This window comes from Saccopteryx bilineata, chromosome 1, assembly GCF_036850765.1.
Source record: "Saccopteryx bilineata isolate mSacBil1 chromosome 1, mSacBil1_pri_phased_curated, whole genome shotgun sequence".
Lineage (NCBI taxonomy): Eukaryota > Metazoa > Chordata > Mammalia > Chiroptera > Emballonuridae > Saccopteryx > Saccopteryx bilineata.
Window position 1 is genome coordinate 304633556 of NC_089490.1, and position 24421 is coordinate 304657976.

A 24421-nucleotide genomic window follows, 5' to 3' on the forward strand; every position below is an offset into this window, starting at 1 on the left:
ACCCCTTGAGAGTATTGCTTGTGGAGATTGTTGGATGGTGCTTCGACATGGTCTGAACTTGTCCCCTTAGTGTGCTGACTCTGGGGCCTTCCAGGAGGTGCAGGCCAACGCCAGCCATTGCCTGTATTCTGCCCAGGACCACCCAACATGAGCTACAAAGCAATCTACAGATAGCTGCTACTTGTGCAGGGCTTGGAGATGCCCAGAAGACAAGCTGTGAACCAAGGCCCGCTGTTACTTGTGCCAGGCCTGGGGCCACTTAGCGAGAGATATGAGGCATGCTGAGGTCAGATACTGCTGGTTTGAGAGTTTTTAGAAAAGTCCAAAGAATGAGTCAAGACAGGCCATTCTTATGGAAACGCTACTGGAAACCCCTTGGGTGGGCCTCAAAGCTGGGTGGGGTAGGGACTCAGGGAATCACCAGGGCAAAGCAAACAGTGTGAGCCAGGTTAATGGAGTTTCAGATATGGCGCCAGCCTGCTCACTCTGTGGGGGGACGTCTTATCAAAGGAACAATGGCCTTTGCCAGAACTTTTGTCTGGGAGAAAGCTATAATGTTCCCCTACACACACACACCCTGATGCCAGACAATCTTGTTCCTCTCCACATGTCTCTGGTGCTTTCTGAACTACTGCCCCAGTTTTGGAGCTCGGAGCAAGTGAGTCCAGGTAAGTACATATACAGGCTCTTTAAGAGGAATTGCCGATGATTCCAGCAGCCTCTGTCTCCCCCAACCACAATCCTCACTGGCTTTATAGCCAGAAGTTATAGGCACTTCTCTTCCTGGCTTTGGGACACTGGGCTAGGAAACCGGGTATGGGGCTGGGACACCTCACTCACTCCTCCAGGGGGACCATCGGGATATCCATCCCTCCTGATATTTATCTGCCACACACATCAATGTCTGTGCCTCCTACCAGTCTCAATGTAGCTTCCACTCAGGTAGGTTTCAGGGGGTTCTGAATAATGGCTCTTCTGTAGTTTAGCTATAGTTTTAATGTGGTTGTGGGAGGCAAGTACCACGTGTACCTATGCTGCCATTTTGACTGAAGTTCGCATTTTAACTTCTTTAATGATTTAATGATTTTTTACATTACAATTTTTGAGGGATTTTTTTTAAAGTAACTGCTCAGCCCTGGCCAGCTGGCTCAGTGGTAGAGCGTCAGCCTGGCCTGTGGAAGTTCCGGGTTCAATTCCCAGTCAGGGCATACAGGAGAGGCATTCATCTGCTTCTTCACCCCTCCCCCTCTCATTTCTCTCTCTCTCTCTCTCCTCCTCCTGAAGCCATGGCTCAAATGGTTTGAGCAAGCTGGCCCCAGGCACTGAGGATGATGGTACCATGGTTTGCCTCAGGTACTAAAATAGCTCGGTTGCCCAGCAACAAAGCAGCAGCCCCAGATGGGCAGAGCATCACCTGATACAGGGCTTACCAGATGGATCCCAGTCGGGGTGTGTGCAGGAGTCTGTCTCTCTTCCTCCTCACCACTCTCTTAATTAATAAATAAATAAAATCTGTTTTGCTAAAGAGCAAAGTAAATCTGAGGTGCACTATGATTGATTTTTTTATTATTATGAGCATTTTAAAAAAGGACTCACACTTATCCTAAAGAGTCTTAGACACAAAATCATAAGATGTTTGGGGAAAGTTTAACACACCAAAAAGTCCATACAGTAACAACTGATCCGTCATCTATAAGAAGAGTCCACTTTAAAAGTGACTTCAACTTTGTACCGATGACTTGACTCTAATATAGAAAACCCCAAAGACTCTACCAAAAAACTATTAGAAACAATAAACAAACAAACAAAAAAAAAACAAAAAAAAGAAACAATAAACAAATACAGTTAAGTTGCAGGACACAAAATCAATATAGAAATGTCTATTCCTTTCCTGTATACCAACAATGAAACCTCAGAAAATTAATTGAAAAAAAAAATCCTTTTACAATTGCAACAAAAATATAAAACAAAATACCTAGAAATAAACTTAATAAAAGATATGAAGGACCTATAAACTGAAAACTACAAAACATTACGAGACTGAAAGACAATGAAAAGAAAAGATATTCCATGTTTGTGGATTAGAAGAAGCAACATAGTTAAAATGGCCATATCACCCAAAGCAATATACAGATTTAATGCAGTCCCATTAAACTCCTAATGCCATTGTTTAAATATACAGAGCAAGATATCATCAGATTTGTATGGAAGCAAAAAAGACCCTGAATAGCCAAAGCAATCCTACAAAAAAAAGAATGAAGCTGAAGGTATCACACTACCTGACTTCAAATTATACTACAGAGCCATGATAATCAAAACAGCATGGTACTGGCAGAAAAACGGACACACAGACCAATGGAACAGAAATGAAAGCCTAGAAATAAAACCACATGGACATGGACAAATAATCTTTGACAAAGGAGCCAAAAACATACAAGAAAGCCTCTTCAATAAATGCTGCTGGGAAAACTGGAAAATCAGATGCAAAAGAATGAAACTTTACTAAAGTTTGTACCCCTGCACAAAAATTAATTCAAAATGGATCAAAGACCTAAATATAAGATCTAAAACAATAAATTTCATAAAAGAAAACAGAAGTACCAAACTTAACGACCTTGGCCATAGAGAACATTTTATAAATCTGAAGTAAAGGCAAAAATCAATGAACAGGACTATATCAAATTAAAAAGCACCTGCAAAGCAAAAGAAACCGACAACAAAACTAAAAGGAAACCAATCAAAAGGGAGATAATATTAAAAAACAACAGCTCCCACAGGGGTTAATATTCTACATATATAAAGAATTCACAAAGCTCAGCAACAAACAAGCCAATTAAACAATGGGGAGAGGACCCAAACAAACACTCTCCCAAGAAGACATACAAATGGCAAGGAAATAAATGAAAAATGCTCATATTCACTAGCTATTAGAGAAATGCAAATCAGAACTACATGAGATACCACCTCACACGTTATATTGGCTGTTATCAACAAGACAGAGAGGTAATAACAAGTGTTTAAGAGAGGTTGTGGAGAAAAAGGAACCCTCATTCACTGCTGGTGGGAATGTAAACTGGTACAGCCACTGTGAAAGACAGTGTGGCGGTTCCTGAAAAAATTAAGAATGAAGTTACCATATGACCCAGCAATTCCTATACTGGATATCTACCTGAAAAACTCAAAAACATTGGTATGAAAAGAAACATGCACTCCCATTATTCAGTGTCCAAGACATGGAAACAATCAAAGTGTCCCTCAACAGAGGATTGGATAAAGAAGATGTGATAGATATATACAATGGAATACTATTCAGCCATAAGAAATGATAAAATATAGCAATTTGTGACAAGAGAGGGATCTTGGGAATATTATGCTAAGCAAAATATGTTACTCAGAAAAAGCTAAGAACTATATAATTACACACATAGGTGGGCTATAAATCTGAGACTCATGGACAAAGACAAAAGTAAAGTTGGTTACCAGGGGAAAGGGGTTGGAGGAAGGAAATAAAGGAGGTCAAATATATGGTGACAGAAGGTGTTTTAACTTCGGGTGATGGGCACACAACACAATGAATAGTACACATGTTGTGGACCTGTACACCTGAAACCTATGTGTTCCTATGGACCAGTGTCACTCCATTAAATTTAATTTATAAATAAATAAATAAATGTGGTTTCATGCTTTTAAATTAGCAAGTGCCAATATTTTTAAAGTTTTTAAATTCTGCCTGACCAGGTGGTGGCGCAGTGGATACAGCATCGGACTGGGATGCAGAGGACCCAGGTTCAAAACCCAGAGGTCACCAGCTTGAGCACAGACTCATCTGATTTGAACACAGCTCACCAGTTTGAACCCAAGGTCACTGGCTTGAGCAAGGGGTCACTCGGTCTGCTCTAGCCCCTCACTCCCACCTTACCCCACCCCCCGGTCAAAGCACATATGAGAGAGCAATCAATGAACAACTAAGGTGCCTCAACGAGGAGTTGATACTTCTCATCACTCTTCCTTCCTGTCTGTCTGCCCCTATCTGTCCCTCTCTCTCTGTCTCTGTCACCAAAAAAATTTTAATTCTTACTATCCATATTTAAATCAAAACAAAATCAGAAAAAAAATAAAAACTAGGTAAACCTGATTATATAAAAAGAATCTTTCCCTATAGCTACTTGCCAAAAGGAAAAAAATTAAAAATAAAAGGACATGTTAATCTAGCCTTGAAAGTTTAGCTTTCACCTCTACATGGCTCCATTTATCACTGTTGTAAAAAAAAAAAAAATTTTTTCTGGCCAGTTTTTACTATCTTGAAAAGTCAGATTTCCTGGTAACAAAATCTCCTGCTTAATTCTGATGTTGTGCTAAGTGTTAAGGAAAAAAATAGCTACTGAAAATATAACCTCCAAAATTATAAGAATCATCAAGGGCTCTATTAAACATATGGTAAGGAATTATTTTATTATATTTAAACGAAGTTTAAAGAACACAATCAGGTAAGATTGCTTGCTACAAGTGGCTCTTTCTCACACAACAGAGGCCACACACTTGCCGGAGCTCTGTCACCCTTGGGAACCCCAGTTAGAACCTGGCAATAGGAAAGACCCTCAGTCACATGTTCAGAAGGAATGTTTGTTCTTAGAGATCTTTAGTCTGAATTGTCCACACCTGATTGAAATAAACAAAACACCTTTACTAAGGAAATTAAAATGATGAAGAGACATAAATGGGTGCATAAAAATAATTAAAATAACTTTGTTGATAGAAAATGACAGCACTCAAGGACAGCACAAGTGACAGCTGCTCAAGTGACAAAGGCATCGGACGGCTATTTTAGGTTTGCCACAGTGTGCTCAATAGCTGTTTAAAGAATGCAATAAATGTACTTACCGAATATTTCCCCTCCACTAGCATATTCTGTCACCAGATAAATCATCCGTTCTGTCTCCATAACCTGGTCAAAGGCAGGAAAGGAACAGACAATGACACAAATGACAGGCTGACATCATAGGAGAGAAACTAATGACTCTTCTATTGTCTTTTGAGATAAAAATAATGATTACTGCTTAAAGAAAACTTAAAACATTGGTAAGAGTGGACAAATATAAATGTTATTAAAAAGAAAGAGGGGGAAATAGGCATTCCTCCAAGTTCTTAAAAATAGGAAATGTTGCCTGACCAGGCGGTGGCGCAGTGGATAGAGCGTCGGACTGGGATGCGGAAGTACCCAGGTTCGAGACCCCAGAGGTCGCGCGCGGGCTCATCTGGCTTGAGCAAAGAGCTCGCCAGCTTGGACCCAAGGTCGCTGGCTCCAGCAGGGGGTTACTCGGTCTGCTGAAGGCCCGCGGTCAAGGCACGTGTGAGAAAGCAATCAATGAACAACTAAGAAGTTGCAAGGCGCAACGAGAAACTGATGATTGATGCTTCTCATCTCTCTCTGTTCCTGTCTGTCTGTCCCTGTCTATCTCTGCCTCTGTAAAAAAAACAAAAACAAAAACAAAAACAAAAAAAAACAAAAAAAAAAAAAAGGAAATGTTCACTACTTGAGAGAGATAGTCCTTCTGTTGTTCTGCGAGGCCTTGGTAAACTCTTAAAACTCCACAGCACTGAGAGGCAAAGAAGCTGACAAGAACTTGAAGTTCAAACACTGATCGCTTGAAGCTCAAGTGCTCCTCAAAGAATCTAACCAAAACAAAAAACATAACTGGAACTACTCTAACACTGCCCAGAAATCATATGGCTGTGTTGTTTTTAAAAACAGAAATAGGCCCTGGCCGGTTTGCTCAGTGGTAGAGTGTCAGCCTGGCGTGCGGAAATCCCGGGTTCGATTCCCGGCCACGGCACACAGGAGAAGTGCACATCTGCTTCTCCACCCCTCCTCCTCTCCTTCCTCTCTGTCTCTCTCTTCCCCTCCTGCAGCAAAGGCTCCATTGGAGCAAGGTTGGCCTGGGCGCTGAGGATGGCTCTGTGGCCTCTGCCTCAGGCGCTAGGATGGCTCTGGTTGCGGCAGAGCGATGCCCCAGCTGGGCAGAGCATCACCCCCTGGTGGGCATGCCAGATGGATCCCGGTCAGGCGCATGCGGGAGTCTGTCTGACTGCCTCCATTTCCAGCTTCAGAAAAATACAAAAAGGGGGAAAAAAATAGAAATAACCTGCCTGACCAGGCAGTGGCACAGTGGATAGAGCGTCGGACTGGGATGCAGAGGACCCAGGTTCAAGACCCCGAGGTAGCCAGCTTGAGTGCGGGCTCATCTGGCTTAAGCAAATAGCTCACCAGCTTGGACCCAAGGTCTCTGGCTCAAGCAAGGGGTCACTCGGTCTGCTGAACATCCATGGTCAAGGCACATATGAGAAAGCAATCAATGAACAACTAAGATGTCTTAACCAGAAACTGATGTTTGATATGATTGATGCTTCTCATCTCTCTCCGTTCCTGTCTGTCTGTCCCTATCTATCCCTCTCTCTGACTTTCTCTGTCCCTGAAAAAAAAGGAAAAAAAAAAAGAATTAACTTTCCATTACCCTTTTATCAAAACTGGGGACAATAATGTCAATATTCAACACTTCAAGTAACAGAAACTACTCGTTTGCATTTTGTCCTGGTCTCTATTTTGCTAATATATTTTTATATATATTTGTTACACATTTATATATTTAATATAGTAGAATTATAATTATATAAACATGTAATATCTAAATATAAGAATTATGATTATATATGTTGCTAATATTTGGTATGTTAAAAAATTTCAGTGTTATGAGTTTCTTCCTTTTGATCTTTTCATTAAATATTTTAAAAATAATATATGAGTATATATGCTCTTTATAAATATTTTAAATACTCAGTATATAAACAAAGACCAAAGGCTTTCTTTTCCTATCCCAGGCCCCTCTTTTGTATTCCCCAGAGGAAACACTACTAATAGCTTATTCTAGATCATTCTAGATGCCCAACAGAATATAATATGAACCTTACATATGATTTAACTTTTTTAGTAACCACATGAAAAGTTTTTTTAAAAGGTGAAATTTATTCTAATATTTTATTTACCCCAATATATCCAAAATCACTTCAACAGAGTTTTTAAACTGTAAACTGCTTCAGTTTCTACATTCAAATTAATGTAAAATTCAGTTCCTCATTTGTTCTAGCCACATCTTAATACTCAATAGCCATGTGTGGCCAGTGGTTATCATTTTGGGGTATTCCAGACTTTCACTATACTTCATAGTTAATTATTTTGTTAAATTATCTCCCAGTTACTTTATCTCTGACATCTTCATACATTAACATAACAGTATTATGCATTATAATTCTTTTTATTGATTGATTTGAGACAGAGACACAGAGAAAGAAAGAGGGGGGTGGGGGGAGAGAGAAAGAGAGAGAGAAATATCAATTTCATGTTCCACTTATTTATGCATTCATTGCTTGACTCTTGTTTTTGCCCTGAGAGAGGATTAACCCACAACCTTGTAGTACTGGGATGACACTCTAACCAACTGAGTTACCTGGCCAAAGCTTGCATTATAATAGATTTATCTCTTCTTTTTCAATGGTTTCATGGTACTCCATTGCATAAGTGCGTATTAATTGAATTTTCTAATCTAATAACTGTGTCATTCTTTTTTCTCTTTAATTTAAAAAAACTCTATACTGGTGGCCTGAACTGTGGTGGTGCAATGGATAAAGCGTTGACCTGGAATGCTGAGGTTACCAGTTCGAAACCCTGCATTTGTCCACTCAAGGCACATATGGGAGTTGGTGCTTCCTGCTCCTTCTCTCTCTCTCTTTCTCTCTCTCTCTCACTTTCTCTCCTCTCTAAAATGAATAAAATTTTTTTAAAAAGGCAGAAATGCAGCTAACAAAATTAAAAAAAAAAAAAAACCAACTCTATACTGGTGAGATAGCCCTTTGCTTAGTATAGGTATTGCTTGCAAGCTCTCTCTATATGTTGATTTATATAACAAAAAGTGCTCTAAATAAATGCAGGTATTCAGAAAAAATTAAATGTCATATTGTAAGGTACCCCTTTAGCCCCCAGGCCTTTTACTGCCTGCAAATGTTTTTTTATTATTAAACTGTTCAAGAGCTCATTTGTATTTGACCCATTCTATAAACCTGAGGAGATTGAAGCTTTGGCAAATGACCTGAAAACTCCCTTGATACTATAGGAAGACAATCTGATAGCCCTTCACCCTGGCAGCTCAGAATCCCTATTAATAATACTAGCTGCCAGTCCTGGCTGGTTGGCTCAGTGGCAGAGCATCAGCCCAGCATGTGGAAATCCTGGGTTCAATTCTTGGTCAGGGCACACAGAAGAGTTTATCTGCTTCTCCACCCTTCCCTTCTCCTTTCTTTCTATCTCTCTCTTCCCTTCCTTCAACCAAGGCTCCACTAGAGCAATGCTGGCCCAGGCACTGAGGACGGCTCCATGGCCTCCGACTCAGGCGCTAGAATGGCTCTGGTTACAACGAAGCAACGCCCCAGATCACCATGTGGTGGGCATGCCAGGTGGATCCAAGTCGGGCACATGCAGGAATCTGTCTGACTGCCTCCTCTCTTCTAACTTCGGAAAAATATAAATAAATAAAGTAGAAATAATAATAATATCTGCCAGAGAGCAAACTTAAAGCTTAAAAGCGAGCATTGTTCAATGTCAGGGCTGAAAGTATGGAAATTTTTATAGGCTAATGAAATCCTGGGTAAGAAAGGAAAACTTGCAGAATTCAGTTGTAAGATTAATACCTGTAAGTTAACTTCTTGAGGAAGGTCAACCCTATAATTATATAAAGATGAATTATTTTAAAAAGTAAGGTCAAGAAGTTTAATCAGTCTATCAGGATAGGAAGGAAGTAGAGGTTAGACATCTCTGAGTCTGCAGATACCAATGTTCAGATAATACCAGTAAGCTTTTCTAGCTTTGCTTCTGGACACAATGTAGGTGTGGTTCAACATAATTTAGTCTGGTAAATTTCAACAAGTCTGCTCTGCTGATCTAGTTCTTTTCATTACGTGAGTCGCTGAAGCCAGAGAAGGGCCCTATAGCTGTAGACTTAATCACACATACTAACATCACAACGCTATTTCTTCTAGGCCAGTAAGCATTTACTTCAGACTAACAGCAGCAAATGAAGCGGGTGGGTGGCCACTTCCTGAAGAATTAGGTAATGGCTGTTCTAGAAAGCAGTGAGCTCTATGCAGAAGCAGAGCTTGAGCTTGTGGCTGCCAATACAATGCAATTTGAGAAGCACACCAAAGCCCCGCCTCTTCCAAAATATCACTTCCACCAGCCTGCTAAACCAAGATCCTCCCTCCCTTCCTATCTGGCTTGAAATCCCAGCAATGATATTTACTGCTGCAGCAAGCCTAGGGAATCATTTCTGGTGATGATATGAAACACACGTTTTGGGGAAGGTAAGAAAACTAAATTACAAGTCTTTGTAATTTATACAGACTCAATCTCTTGGTTACCAAAATAATCAAATGTTACCTTGGAAAACTAAAAATTAAGTCAGGACCCTACTAGAATAAAAAAGAGGTAGGTTCTGACTGATACAATAAGCCATACTTAAAATAGCTTTTGCCATCATAATTCATAACATTATCATAGAAATTAGTATTTAAATTATGTTATTAAAATGTTATATTCATCTCTAACTTTTCATCTCTCAAAATTCTCTGTTCCTTTTGAGTTACCCATTCTGTTTTAGAATTCTGATCTAAATAAGTAAGTTCTCATCATCTTCTGAATGATCTTTTTGTGTCATTTTTACTAAGAATGGCATCTAAGCCCTGGCCGGTTGGCTCAGCAGTAGAGCGTCGGCCTAGCGTGCGGAGGACCCGGGTTCGATTCCCAGCCAGGGCACACAGGAGAAGCGCCCATTTGCTTCTCCACCCCTCCGCCGCGCCTTCTTCTCTGTCTCTCTCTTCCCCTCCCGCAGCCAAGGCTCCATTGGAGCAAAGATGGCCCGGGCGCTGGGGATGGCTCTGTGGCCTCTGCCTCAGGCGCTAGAGTGGCTCTGGTGGCAACATGGAGACGCCCAGGATGGGCAGAGCATCGCCCCCTGGTGGGCAGAGCATCGCCCCTGGTGGGCGTGCCGGGTGGATCCCGGTCGGGCGCATGCAGGAGTCTGTCTGTCTCTCCCTGTTTCCAGCTTCAGAAAAATGCAAAAAAAAAAAAAAAAAAAAAAAAAGAATGGCATCTAAATTTTAAAGAACAAATTTAAAAGATCTATCTCAGTAGGGTGAGCTTAGTAGGAAACAGCCAGAGGACACATGAGCACTGAAGAGGGGATGAAAGGAAAGGGAAAGTAGTAGGATGAACCGACAAACAGACAAAAAAAAGTTGTAGTAGATGTTAACCCGCTCACATTTTTTTTCAAAAGCTAGTTTTTGTTGCCACACAATAAGCCACAATGGTTCCCACCTGGTAAAGCCTGATAATGTGGGGGTGGCAGAGCAGCTTCATAATTTGAACTTCCCGGAAAATCTTCTTTAAGTTTTCCTCATCAAGCTGGGTCTTATCTATGATCTTGATAGCAACCTGATAACAAAGGAAGAAAATTTACTCTGATGCATAATTAAAGCCAGTTTTATTAAGGAAAAATTAATTCGCATTTTAAAACATTATAGTCCACAAAACACAAGCTGCCAGAATTTTATTTACAGACTGTCAATGAAGAAAATGCATTTCACTCTTTTTAAAAAGACAGGAGCCTGAGCAGGTGGTGGTGCAGTGGATAGAGCATCGGATTGGGATGCAGAGGGCCCAGGTTCGAAACCCCGAGGTCGCTGGCTTGAGCGCAGGGTCGCTGGCTTGAGCGTGGGTTCATAGATATGACCCCATGGTCGCTGGCTTAAGCCCAAAGGTCACTGACTTGAGCCCAAGGTTGCTGGCAAGGGGTCACTTACTCTGCCGTAGCCCCCGGCCAAGGCACATATGAGAGAGCACTCATTGAACTAAGGTGCCACAACGAAGAATTGATGCTTCTCATCTCTCTCCCTGTCTGTCCCTCTCTCTGACTCTCTCTCTCTCTGTCAAAAAAAAAAAAAAAAAAAAAAAAGACAGCAAGTGGATTTTTAGCAAGTTTGTCTCAGAGGAACAAAAAGCTGATGAGTCTTCAGCCGCTTCTTAAATTGCTTCTCCAGTAAAACCTAATAACAAAGCACTTCATTACTTATAGATGTGGTTGCAGTATGGGCAAATCAGGCTTTGGGGCAGAGAATGGCACATAGGGCCTCTTATTAAGACAATAAACATATTATAAGTACAGATCATTTAATAAGGTTCAACCAGAAATTCCAAAGATGTGTTCTACATCTTAACAGGTGCTTGAGTAACTCAGTAACAGTAGAGATGATGGTGGTGGTGGTAGTGACCATACACTGAACATTTTCTGTGTGTCAGGAATAATTCTTGGTGCTCTGCAAGTACTAACTCATTGAAAAGTCACAACCCTCCATATTATTATTAACCTTGGGAAACTGAGAAATGAAAAGCATCAATTCATAGTTGCAGCACCTTAGTTATTCATTGATTGCTTTCTCCTATGTGCCTTGATGGTGTGGGGGGTGGGGGGGGGCGGCTCCAGCTGAGTTAGTGACCCCTTGCTCAAGCCAGCAGCCTTGGGATCATGTCAATGATCCCATGCTCAAGCCAGTGCCCCCACGTTCAAGCTGGTGCACCTGTACTCAAGCCTCAGGGTTTCAAACCTGGGTCATCAATATATTTATACTAAAGATAAATGTAATAAGAAAAGCTAAAATAAACTGAGCACTTTGTATGTGCCAAAAGCATTGCTACTTTTTACTTTTTATTATGAAACTTTCAAATATACATCATGTGTAAATATACCTTTGGATACTTCTAAAAGAATTCACTATTTTTAACACATAAGCATGAAACCATAATCACCCTTGAAAAAATGAACAATAATTATAAGCACTCTTAATCCTCACAATAATCTTATGAAATAGATATTATTATTCCCATTTAAAACTGTTACACACCCCAACAAAGAAATCCGCTAAGGTCATACTGTATTAAATAGTGGAGGCGGCAGATAAACTGTAGGGCCTGAGCCTTGACTACACTATATTTCTGCTGCCTCTGAAAACTAGATTTAATAGTGATGTGTTATTAAATATAAACATAGAAAACTCACTAATAAAAGAATAAATGACAGATAACTTCAGAACAGGGAAAATATATTACAGCCTGATCTGTGTTGGTGTCATGGATAGACTGTCAACCTGGAAACTAAGACCGCCAGTTTGAAACCCCGGGCTTGCCTGGTCAAGGCACATATGGAAGTTGATGCTTCCTGCTCCTCCCCCCTTCTCTCTCTCTCTCTCTCTCTCTCCCTCCCTCTCCTCTCCAACTTCTTCACCTTCTGCTGATTTACTCCATGAACACATATACATTCTTTCATTTAAAATAATGTAAATTATTATAGGTTTATTCTTTTCACTACAACAAACTCTACAGGTAAAACTGGTATTTGGTATGTACTCCATAGCTAACTTTCACCAAAACAGAGTTACGGAATACAGTCCTACTAAGAATGAAATATTCTTTACAGAAGCCATGTAAGTTATGCAGCAGACAACCCCTAAAGTGACCAATCTCCAATGATTCCACTCACACATAATGATACACATATTCAAGGAATATAGACAACTTCTCTAAAACCTGAGGACAGCCTCCACACAACAGTCAGTCATAAAGCCACAAGAAAATAATTTCTACCAACAGCCTGAACCATCTTAGCAATGAGTTCTTTCCCACTTGAACCTCCAGATGAGTAGCAATCCACCTAATACCTTGAATGTGCCTGTAGGCGGCCTGAGCAGAAGACGTGGCTGAGCTGCACCGGACTCCTGACCCACAGACACAGGTAGATGCGTGCTGTTTTAAAAAGTTAAGCTGTAGCAAGTCGTTACACAGCAATTGGAAACCAAAACCTTAACGGTTCATTAGGAAGTAGGTAACTCTCATCTAAAAGAAATTCTAGGCCAAGGAAATCACTTTCACAACGTATAGTACAGTTTCACAATTTATTGAAACATAGGAGTTTCAAAAACAAAGTTCAAGCATGAGAACAGAACTGAAGCTTTCCTGAGAATAAGCTGTGGCACTATTTATAGGTAGACCAGCAGATCCTTCTATGTAAACTACCTCAGCTCTCCACTGGAGACAGTGAGCATACCCGACTCAACAGTACTCAGTTACTTTTGTCAACTACAAAAAATGGCATCAAAAGCATGTGCCTCTAGTGCTGTCCTTCCAAAGAGAACAACATGGGAGGGGGGATGTAATTCTACAGTGGAAAAAACTGACCAGCAGGACCTCTAAGGCAGGTTGGTGGATTGAAATGCTGGGATAAGCCTGACCTGTGGTGGCGCAGTGGATAAAGCGTCGACCTGGAAATGCTGAGGTCGCCGGTTCGAAACCCTGGACTTGCCTGGTCAAGGCACATATGGGAGTTGATGCTTCCAGCTCCTCCCCCCTTCTCTCTCCCTGTCTCTCTCTCCTCTCTCTCCCTCTCTCTCTCCTCTCTAAAATGAATAAATAAAAAATAAAAAAAAGAAATGCTGGGATAGCCTGACCAGGCGGTGGCACAGTGGATAGAGCGACGGATTGGGACGCGGAGGACCCAGGTTCAAAATCCCGAGGTCGCCGGCTTGAGCATGGGTTCATCTGGCTTGAACAAAGCTCATCAGCTTAAGACCAAGGTCGCCGGCTTGAGCAAGGGGTCACTCAGTCTGCTATAGCCTCCGGTCAAGGCACATATGAGAAAGCAATCAATGAACAACTAAGGCAGCGGTTCTCAACCTGTGGGTCGCAACCCCTGATCAATTAAAAATAAACCATCAGATTCTTTTATCCTTACTTTCTCAAAGGCATATAGTCAGCAGACATGCAAAGGATTCGCCAGCATCAAGTCCATTAGTCTACAAGCAACATACACATATACATGAGAAAAAATACTTTTAATTTTATTTATTGGTTTTAGAGAGAAAGAGAAACATAGACTTTTTTTTCCACTTATTTATGCATTCATTGGTTGTTTCTTGTATGTTCCCTGACCAGGAATCAACCCACAATCTGCAACCTTGATGTATCAGGACGACGTTCTAAACTACTGAGTGACCCAGCCAGGGCTACATGAGGAAATTTCTAATATATGGGATAGGAATAAAATGTGTTAGTCTTCAAAGAAAAATAAATATAGGAAGTTTTGACCCTCACCTCCCTAAATCTCTGCTTTTTAACCAAAAAAGCATGAAGAAAGTAGAATTTCTTTGTCCTTTGGTTTCCCCAAAGTAGGTCAGGTCTGTGTATAATTACTGGGTTTCACATTTCTTCAGAAAAGGAAGAGATGTCAATGCATGGAGATTTTTAATAAATAGCAGGCTGAGGTTAGGGATACAGGCAAAAGAGTGCCTCTACTGCTGACCAAAACAAAACAAAAACAAAGAAACAGTCTTTTGTTTTTAATAATAGTAAAGCTAATTTCAACACAGATAAGAGACGTGACTTCTTAATCTAAAGCTATATATAACCACGACTTAAACTTGTAGATAAATCTTCCAAGTTTCATCTTTTCTTTTCTTTTTGTGTGTGACAGAGACAGGGAGAGACAGAGAGAGAGATAGAAAGAGGGACAGACAGGCAAGAAGGGAGAGAGATGAGGCATCAATTCTTCATTGTGGCGGCGGGGGGGCGCTACAGCAGAGTGAATGACCCCTTGTTCAAGCCAGCGACCATGGGTCATGCCTATGATTCCACACTCAAGCCAGCAACCGTGCACTCAAGCTGGTAAGCCTCCACTCAAGCTGGATGAGATCGCGCTCAAGCCGGTGACCTCGGGGTTTCGGATATGGGTCCTCTGCATCCCTGACGCTCTCTATCCACTGTGTCACCGTCTGGTCAGGCCTTTTTTTTTTTTTTTATGATTTTATTTACTGATTTTATTAAGATGAGAGAGAGAAAGGGGTGTGGGAGGATTGAGAAGCATCAACTCATGGTAGTTGCTTGTCATATGTGCCTTGAGTGGGCAAGCCCAGGGTTTCGAACCGGCGACTTCTACCCACTGTGCCACCACAGACCAGGCTCATCTTCTTCTTAGGCATGCTCCCTACTTAACAAGACTGACATAAAGAAACTGTGAATTGAATTCAAAAATATATCTTCTGGAGGATTTCAAGTGCAATAACACCTACCAAAAGATTAATTAAGAACATATACATTACCAAAATTCTTTCTTTAGAATCACGGCAGGGTTCAAAAACACATTCATCAAAATTTTTACTATGAAATATGTCACATAAACCATAGTTCCTATGTGATTCTCCATTTTACCTCCACCTCAAGATATCCACTATCCTAAAATTTGTTATCACTCCTTTGCCTTTATTTACAATCTTACCATGTATCATAAAAAACATACCATTTAGATTTGCCTATTCTTAAAGTTTATGAAAATAGAGTTCTAATTATTATGCTGAACTGTCTTTTTATCCTTATAATATTACAACATAAAGAAGAACGGAGTGGTACCTAATTTGCTTTTTGCTAAATAGTAATCCTTTTATAAATATACCAAACTTATTTATTGCTTTACAGTTGCTAAGACATTTGAGTTGTTCATATTTTTAGCTATTAAGAACGGTACTTTCAATATTTTTACACGTCTCCTGGGCCGTGAGTGCAAGAGTTTAACTAGGGTTACTTAGGAGTCAGGGAGTAAAGCCAAATCACTTCTGATATCCAACTACGAAGACTGTTCCCACTGCTCCACGTCATCTCCAACAACTGTTATTTTTTATTTTTCTCAGTCTGGCAGGGGTGAGGGATAAATACTTACTTTTAATTTGTATTTCCTTCATTACTAAAAAGGTTCAGGGTCTTCTATGCTCAAGGATCATTTATTTCTGCTTCTGTGAAATAAACATTTTTCTTTTTTGAATTCTTTTATATTTTGGATAACAAATTTTGTCGGTACATCGTCTCATGTTTGGCTTATCTTTTCACTGTCTTTATGGAGTCATCTCCTTTTTAAAAAAAATTTTTATTGAACTATAACATAAATACAGAAATGTGAACAAATTATAAGTGTAACCCAAATAAAAGTAACTAGGGTTTTCAATAATTTTGAAGAATGTAAGATCAAAAAGTCTAGGAACCGCTAAATCAGCAGTATGTGGTATTTTGTCATCCTTTATGTCACCAAACCTCGTATGTCCCATCTCTTCTTTCTCCGTACTAAATTCTGGAAATTTTCCTCAGATTTATTTTCCAGTTCATCCTTCAATTCTATCCAATCGTAGCATCTTTTCATTGTATTTTTCATTTATGATTTTTTTTATTTCTAGAAGCTCTACTCAGATTGAGATCTTCTTTAATGTCTTCATCAATTTTGATGTTCTCTTTATCATATATTTTAATCCCCTCCTTTATTTCTTTAAAACCTATAGTTTTTACAAGATTGATTGCTATTGCTGATATTTGAGTTATTTACCACTGTGTCACACACCACCCCCAAAACTTGGTGGATTAAAACAACAATGATCACTTACTTTGCTCATAAGTTTGCAATTTGTCCAGGGCTCAGAAAGGACAGCTCTGGGGCAGCTTGACATGAGGTTGGAGAACCCCCTTTCAAGATGGCTTACTCACAAGGATGGTAAGCTAGTAAAGGCTGTCAGCTGGGGGCTTTCTTCGTACTATGGGGCTAAGGTCTTTGATCCTCTCCATGTGATTTCTTGATGAACTGTATGTGGTTATTCACAGCATAGTAATGGGCTCCAAGAACAAGCAGCCCAGGAAAATATGGAAGAAATGTGTGGCATCTATGTGACTTAGCCTCACAATCACATAATACCACTTCTGTCATACTCTTGATCAAAGCAGTCACTAAGGCCTGCTGGGCTTAATGGACCAGAACAGAGACTCTATTTCTTTTTTTTTTTTTTTTTTTTTTTTTTATTTCATTTTTTAGAGAGGAGAGGAAGAGACAGAGAGAGAGAGAGAGAAGAGACAGAGAGAGAAGGGGGGAGGAGCTGGAAGCATCAACTCCCATATGTGCCTTGACCAGGCAAGCCCAGGGTTTCGAACCGGCGACCTCAGCATTTCCAGGTCGACGCTTTATCCACTGCGCCACCACAGGTCAGGCCAGAGAATCTATTTCTTTTCTTTTCTTTTTTGAGAAAAAAAAACACAACATGTTTATGTGGCTGTTATATAGACTTTTAAGACCTATATGATTTATAATAAAAGCATAATCTCACTAATTTAAATGGGAATAATACCCTGCCATTCTCCAAAAACATCACCTCATTTCATTTTGAATTAATTTTCTTAAATAGAGACTCTATTTCTTTTTTTTATTAGTTTTACTAGGGTGACATCAATAAATCAGGGTACATATGTTCAAAGAAAACATGTCCAGGTTATCTTGTCGATCAATTATGTTGCATACCCATCACCCAAAGTCAGATTGTCCTCCGTCACCTTCTATCTAGTTTTCTTTGTGCCCCCTCTCCCCCCCCCATAACTAACACACTCTTGTCAATGTCTCTTAGTCTCGTTTTTATGTCCCACCTTCGTATGGAATAATGCAGTTCTTGGTTTTTTCTGATTTACTTATTTCACTCCGTATAATGTTATCAAGATCCCACCATTTTGTTGTAAATGGTCCGATTTCATCATTTCTTATGGCTGAGTAGTATTCCATAGTGTATATGTGCCACATCTTCTTTATCCAGTCTTCTATTGACGGGTTTTTTGGATGTTTCCATGTCTTGGCCACTGTGAACAATGCTGCAGTGAACATGGGGCTGCATGTGTCTTTATGTATCAATGTTTCTGAGTTTTGAGGGTATATACCCAGTAGAGAGATTGCTGGGTCATAAGGTAGTTCTATTTTCAGTTTTTTGAGGAACCACCATTCTTTCTTCCATAATGGTTGTACTACTTTACATTACCACCAACAGTGAATGAGGGTTCCTTTTTCTCCACAGCCTCTCCAACATTTGCTATTACCTCTCGTTAATAATAGCTAATCTAACAGGTGTGAGGTGGTATATCATTGCAGTTTTGATTTGCATTTCTCTAATAACTAATGAAGATGAGCATCTTTTCATATATCTGTTGGCCATTTGTGTTTCTTCCTGGGAGAAGTGTCTGTTCATGTCCTCTTCCCATTTTTTTATTGGATTGTTTGTTTGTTGTTGAGTTTTATGAGTTCTTTGTATATTTTGGATATTAGGCTCATATCTGAGCTGTTGTTTGAAAATATCATTTCCCATTTAGTTGGCTGTCTGTTTATTTTGTTATCAGTTTCTCTTGCTGAGCAAAAACTTTTTAGTCTGATGTAGTCCCATTCATTTATTTTTGCCTTCACTTCCCTTGCCTTTGGAGTCAAATTCATAAAATGCTCTTTAAGGTCCATGAGACTCTATTTCTTGATGGTAGAATAGCAAGGTTCTGAAAGAGCACATGGGTGAGGAAATATTGTTGCAGCCATCTTTGGTACAATCTGCCATATCTAACTCAGCTGCTTATTTTCTTATGCAAATTCACGTCTTGCAGCTTTATCTACAGAAATTGTCAGGCCTGTCTATACAGTGTGTTTCAAATCAGAGATTTAAATTTGATTCTCCCAGACACTGAGGATCACAATCAACTGGCAGGACTTTCAGCTAAGCTATCAATTCAGATACTTCCAAACCTCACAGGTAAAATCGTGTGAGCGCTGACATCTGCTTAGGCAGCTGCATGGGAGACTTCCCCCACCTCTCCATGCAAATCCAAGACATCAACAAACAAGTGTCTGTGGGCAGGGCCTCTTTTATTCACCCACTGAGCAGTCACCTTTCTGGGGCCTGTCAGACATGGGTAGTCAACAGTACGACTTCCCACTCTGCTTGGACACTATTCTTTTATTCCTGCCCTTCCTTCTGCTCTTAGCTGTGTAAGAAACCACCAGGATAAATACCACCTGCAGTGCTTCCTCTACCTCATGAAATCCAGCTTCCTAAGCCTTTCAGGGCTTTCAACTGCTTTCCTTACACGAGCTCCAGCATTTCACATATATTTTATATGTATTCACATATTTTTTCTTCAGTTAAAAATATTCTAACATGGGCCTGGCCGATAGCTCAGTTGGTTAGAACATCGTTCCGAAGCACAGAGGTTGCTGGTTCAATCCCTGGTCCGGGCACATACAGGAACAGACTAATGTTCCTATCTCTGTCTCTCTCTCTTCCTTCCTCTCTCTCTAAAATCAATAAAATAAACATTTAAAAAATATTCTAACATGAAGGGGCTTCTCTGCACATCTAATCCACCATACTACTGAAGAAGAAATTATTCATCATTCATTTTTCTATTTTTTCCAAGTGAGAGGAGAGGAGATAGTGAGAATCCCACATGCACCCCGACTGGGATCTACCTGGCAACCCCCATCTGGGGTTGATGCTCGGACCAACTAAGTCACTGGCTATGAGAGGAGAGAGAGAGAAGGGGGAGGGGAGAGAAGCAGATGGTTGCTTCTTATGTGTGCGCTGACTGGGAATCTAACCTGGGACGTCAGCACACCAGGCAGACACTCTATCCACTGAGCCAAATGGCCAGGACTTCATTCATTTTAAGCTATTTCTCTTATTAAAAAAATAATAATTTATATATTACATCTTTACTTTATAAAGGAAGCTATGTAAAATAGCATATATTACTTGGCTGGAAAATATCTACAATTAACACACTTCCTGTAAAGCAAATAATCTGAGACTTAAATTTATTAGACATACAGTACTAATTTCTGCCCTAGATTATTCATATCATTTAAATCCTTTTAAGGTCTATACCCCATACATATTTTAAACATAGTTCAAAACTGTACCACAACCTATGAAAAAGGAAGTTTTATTGATTTAAAGGAAAAACAAAGGGGGAAAAAAAATAAACTACAGTGTGTCCGTAAAGTCATGGTGCACTTTTGACCAGTCACAGGAAAGCAACAAAAGACAATAGAAATGTGAAATCTGCACCAAATAAACGAAAATCTCTCCCAGTTTCAAACCTATTCAGTGCAGTTCGATGTGGGCTCACGCACAGATTTTTTAGGGCTCCTTAGGGAGCTATCCCGTATAGCCTCTACAGACTCGTCACTGACTGATGACCTACCAGAATGGGGTTTCTCCACCAAACTGCCGGTTTCCTTCAACTGCTTATTCCACTGAGTAATGTTATTTCTATGTGGTGGCGCTTCATTATAAACGCACCAATATTCACGTTGCACTTTGGTCACGGATTCGAATTTAACGAGCCACAGAACACACTGAACACTGTACCGTCCACATCTTGACTGGCATGGCCGTGGGCTGCTCCGCTGTATACATGGTGTTATGTCATCAGCTGTGCATGCGCACATGCTGCCACATCATCCTACAGAAACTGGGAGGGTTTTCCTTTTATTTGGTGCAGATTTCACATTTCTATCGTCTTTTGTTGCTTTCCTGTGACCAGTCAAAAGCGCACCATGACTTTACAGACACACTGTATTTCTAAAACCAACATCTTAAGGTTTAAAAAAAAAAGATGAGGCCAGTGTCACTCTTATAAGAAGAGATAAATTCAAGTTCTCGTCAACAAAACGGAAACGAATTAACCAGATTTAATATTCATATGCATTTTTTGAAACAGATGCCCCTCACTGTAAATTAGAGTCTGGGCTCAAAAGCAGCAGCAGCAGCTCATGAACAAAAAAGAGCAGGAAGCCACTGGAATAAGAGCCTTTAAATAAAAAGAGCGGGAAGCCAATGGGATAAGAGCATTTAAATGTTAGATCTCCCCAACATGCTGAGAGCAACGGCTACAAATTACCATATTCTCAAAAAGATGACAGCAAATCTCATATCCTGAGGAAGAATGGCTATTACAGCTATTAGTCGCATGGATAGGAGACTTATGAGCAAGTCACTCAACAGACCATTTATTGTTCTTCATCTTATGCAGCATGACCATTCCAGCACAGCCTGCTGAACATCACAGAGGTCCATGAAGAGAAAGGCCACATGGAAGCAAATTCCCAAAGTTAATTTACCCTATAAACAGCATGCATTTCCAAATTCTTCATCTTTGCTCAACTCCTCTCTGGGTCATAACAGAACTTGACAGAGGTTAGAATTTGTTATGTATAAACTTTGGAGCACAGATTAGAAAGCTAAACAAAATATGCTTTTGGCACTGGCAAAAATGGGTGCTTTATGCCCTGATTTGGGTTTGCTACTTTAGGATATCTACAGTTTCAAAAATGTGTCGAAGATTGTTGAGATTAAAAAAATCAGAAAAAAGGCACAAGTCACACACATCCCACTACAGGCTTACAAATCTTCTGAGATCATCTCTTCACACCAACAAAATACCAAGGCCATTATGCAATCTGTGGTTTCTTTTCATAATTAAAGAAATTAATAGTTTTGGATACTAAATTTAGATAGCTTAACTCTGAGGTATTCTCCTAGCCTGGCTCTCTGTAAGCAGAATCCAAAAGTACCAGTTTCAAGACTCTCAAATCAGGCCATCTCTCTTCATGGCAGAACTTCAAAAATATCCTTTGTAAGCATTTTCTACTTAGGAAAGGAGTGCAACAAATCCAATCCATATTGTATAGTACTGTGCATACACTGTGTCGATAGAATTCATCTATACTGTATTTTATCTCATACCTTATTGACAGTTCTTTTCCTAATATTAAAATCAAAGAATTAGGCATCATAGCAAGGTAGAGAGTGAGTACACAGGATACATTTAAGATATGCAATATTATGAAGTTTAAAATGGTTAAACCTGGAAGGACATGCTCCATTTGGATTATAGATAATCTAAGACATGCAAATGTGTGGGGAAAAGTTACATTCTATCATTTTAAGGAATGTCAATATAATCCATAAAACAGTGGCAAATTTTCCCATCTGAGGAAAAAAGGTATTGATATGAATTAATTACAGCCAAAAATTAAATACTAGATGAGTTTACCCTTATAAATTAATAAGTGTTTGCTTGTCCATCTAGACATTAAAATTCTTGTTGGGCAGTGGTGCAGTCCATAACTTAATCTGTTCTGGTTTCTTTACATCAAACTCTTTTGGCCTCCTTCCATTTGCTCACCTATATCTTTGAAAGTATCTTCATATATGTCAAATAGAAATGAACAAGAAACAAGTTATCCTAAGAAAAATGGGATTTCCTTTCTATAAAAATCTGCATATTTAGAATAATAAACATACTTTTGTTTTTTGCATTTTTCTGAAGCTGGAAACAGGGAGAGACAGTCAGACAGACTCCCGCATGCGCCCGACCGGGATCCACCCGGCACGCCCACCAGGGGCGACGCTCTGCCCACCAGGGGGCGACGCTCTGCCCATCCTCTGTTCAGTTTTGGTTTTTTACGTTGGTGGTTACCATTAGGTTATTGAGAAGTTTCATATACATACAATAAATAAATAAATAATTTTTAACTTTCTAGTATATCAACCCTAATATTGTAATATAAGAAGATGTAACTTTCTAAAATACCAACATTAATAAGAAGATGTGATAATAACGATTTTTAAAAGAAAACATTCACAGTAGCCACAAACAACCAGAAACCTTGGGGGTAAAATTATAAAAGTGTGAAATTTTTATGGAGTAAACTACAAAACATCAGTGAAAAACCTAAAAGACGACATATGCCTTGTCCATAGATAGGAACACCTAATATTGAAAATATCTCAATTCTGCCTCTTTGCCCCTAAATAATCTACATTCTAGTCTCTCTTCCAAATAAAACTAAAATTTAATAAAAAAAAGGACAATCATCTATATTGTGAGTGATAATGGCAGAGACATGATTCCAAGGAGGGTATGGGGATGGGGGGGGGGGCAGATATAAGGATAAACCAGGAAAATATGTCATCTTGCCCTAGTAGTTTAACATTTAAATGCAGCTTTCTAGTCCATAACGCCCAGCCAGAAGCTACTTTCCTTCCATGTTCATTATTTTTGCAAGTTCAACTGTCCCTCAGAATATCTGTGTTTCCATGTAATTCTCTTATATTTACTTTTAAAATCAGTAAGAGCTTCTAAAATGCAAAGTGAACTCTGGAAACAATGTGGACAGGCCAGAAACTAATTTAACATTATATATAATTTCATAGCTCATATACACTTACTTAAAGGCCGCACAAACCTGCAAGTCAGTATTCTCCCACTATGCTTCTTGAAAATAAGCAAGGTGTGGGTGTGGCTGGTTCAATACCAAAACAAACTATCCTTCTAAGTCCCGAAAGATCAGAAAAAAAAAAAGTCAGTCCCCTGAGACCTCAAGGACCAAAATGACAGTATCATAAAACTCTAATAAAAGTTTTAAGTTAGGCCCTGGCCGGTTGGCTCAGTGGTAGAGCATTGGCCTGGCGTGCAGAAGTCCCGGGTTCGATTCTCAGCCAGGGCACATAGGAGAGGCGCCCATCTGCTTCTCCACCCCTCCCCCTCTCCTTCCTCTCTGTCTCTCTCTTCCCCTCCCACAACCAGGGCTCCATTGGAGCAGAGATGGCCCGGGCGCTGGGGATGGCTCCATGGCCTCTGCTTCAGGCATTAGAGTGGCTCTGGTCACAACAGAGCGAAGCCCCGGATGGGCAGAGCATCGCCCCCTGGTGGGCATGCCAGGTGGATCCCAGTCGGGCGCATGCGGGAGTCTGTCTGACTGCCTCCCCGTTTCCAGCTTCAGAAAAATACAATAAATAAATAAATAAGTTTTAAGTTAAAACTAAAGGCAATCGAAGTTATTTTCAACTAGTATCCTGGGGAAGGAACTGAGTAAATTAAAATGAAAAATAGACTGGACCCTGTGGAATTGTTAAATTTCTATTATTGTTGTCTTCCAAATTAAAATTCCATGTATTTTGACACATGAAGTAGGATACAGCAGGACAATTAACAACTGTAAATCTTTAACCTAAGTAAGATCATTTCTGACAGTTTAGCTCTAAAAACACACATAGGGCTTAAGATTTAACCTATTATAAACTGAGAAGTAAGCAATCAAAATTTACAAAAGTAATTTCTGAGTCTGTTAATATTTTATTACATCAGATCCAAAGTTACTGAAAATTTAAATTTAGTTTGAAGGCAGTGGCAAAAATAGTTTTCCTCTCTCACTCAGAAGAAAGCATTGGAGAAGTAGATGTTCTATGAGGAGGCAGTAAGATAGTGTAAATTCTAATAATGCAGCAACAGAAAGAAAATGCAATGACTGACAACACATTAACTCTGCAGCTTCGTGCAGCAACACCACACAGTATTTACCAATATGAATACTGTAGTATTCCTGACTAGCTAATTCCCTGCAAATCTGCTCAAAGTCTACAATTCTGAAGT

General features: G+C 39.8%; 1 protein-coding gene across 6 annotated transcripts in view; it reads right to left on the bottom strand.

Annotated features, from left to right (window-relative positions):
- SIK3 (SIK family kinase 3) overlaps positions 1 to 24421 on the bottom strand; it is a 238369-nt gene that overhangs the window by 114685 nt on the left and 99263 nt on the right. For all 6 annotated transcript variants that reach the window (XM_066245405.1, XM_066245380.1, XM_066245415.1 and 3 more), the window contains exons 2-3: positions 10421 to 10537; positions 4882 to 4945 (exon numbers count right to left, since the gene is read on the bottom strand). In XM_066245405.1, the coding sequence (XP_066101502.1) occupies positions 4882 to 4945; positions 10421 to 10537 (181 nt within the window). The remainder of the gene's footprint in view (positions 1 to 4881; positions 4946 to 10420; positions 10538 to 24421) is intronic.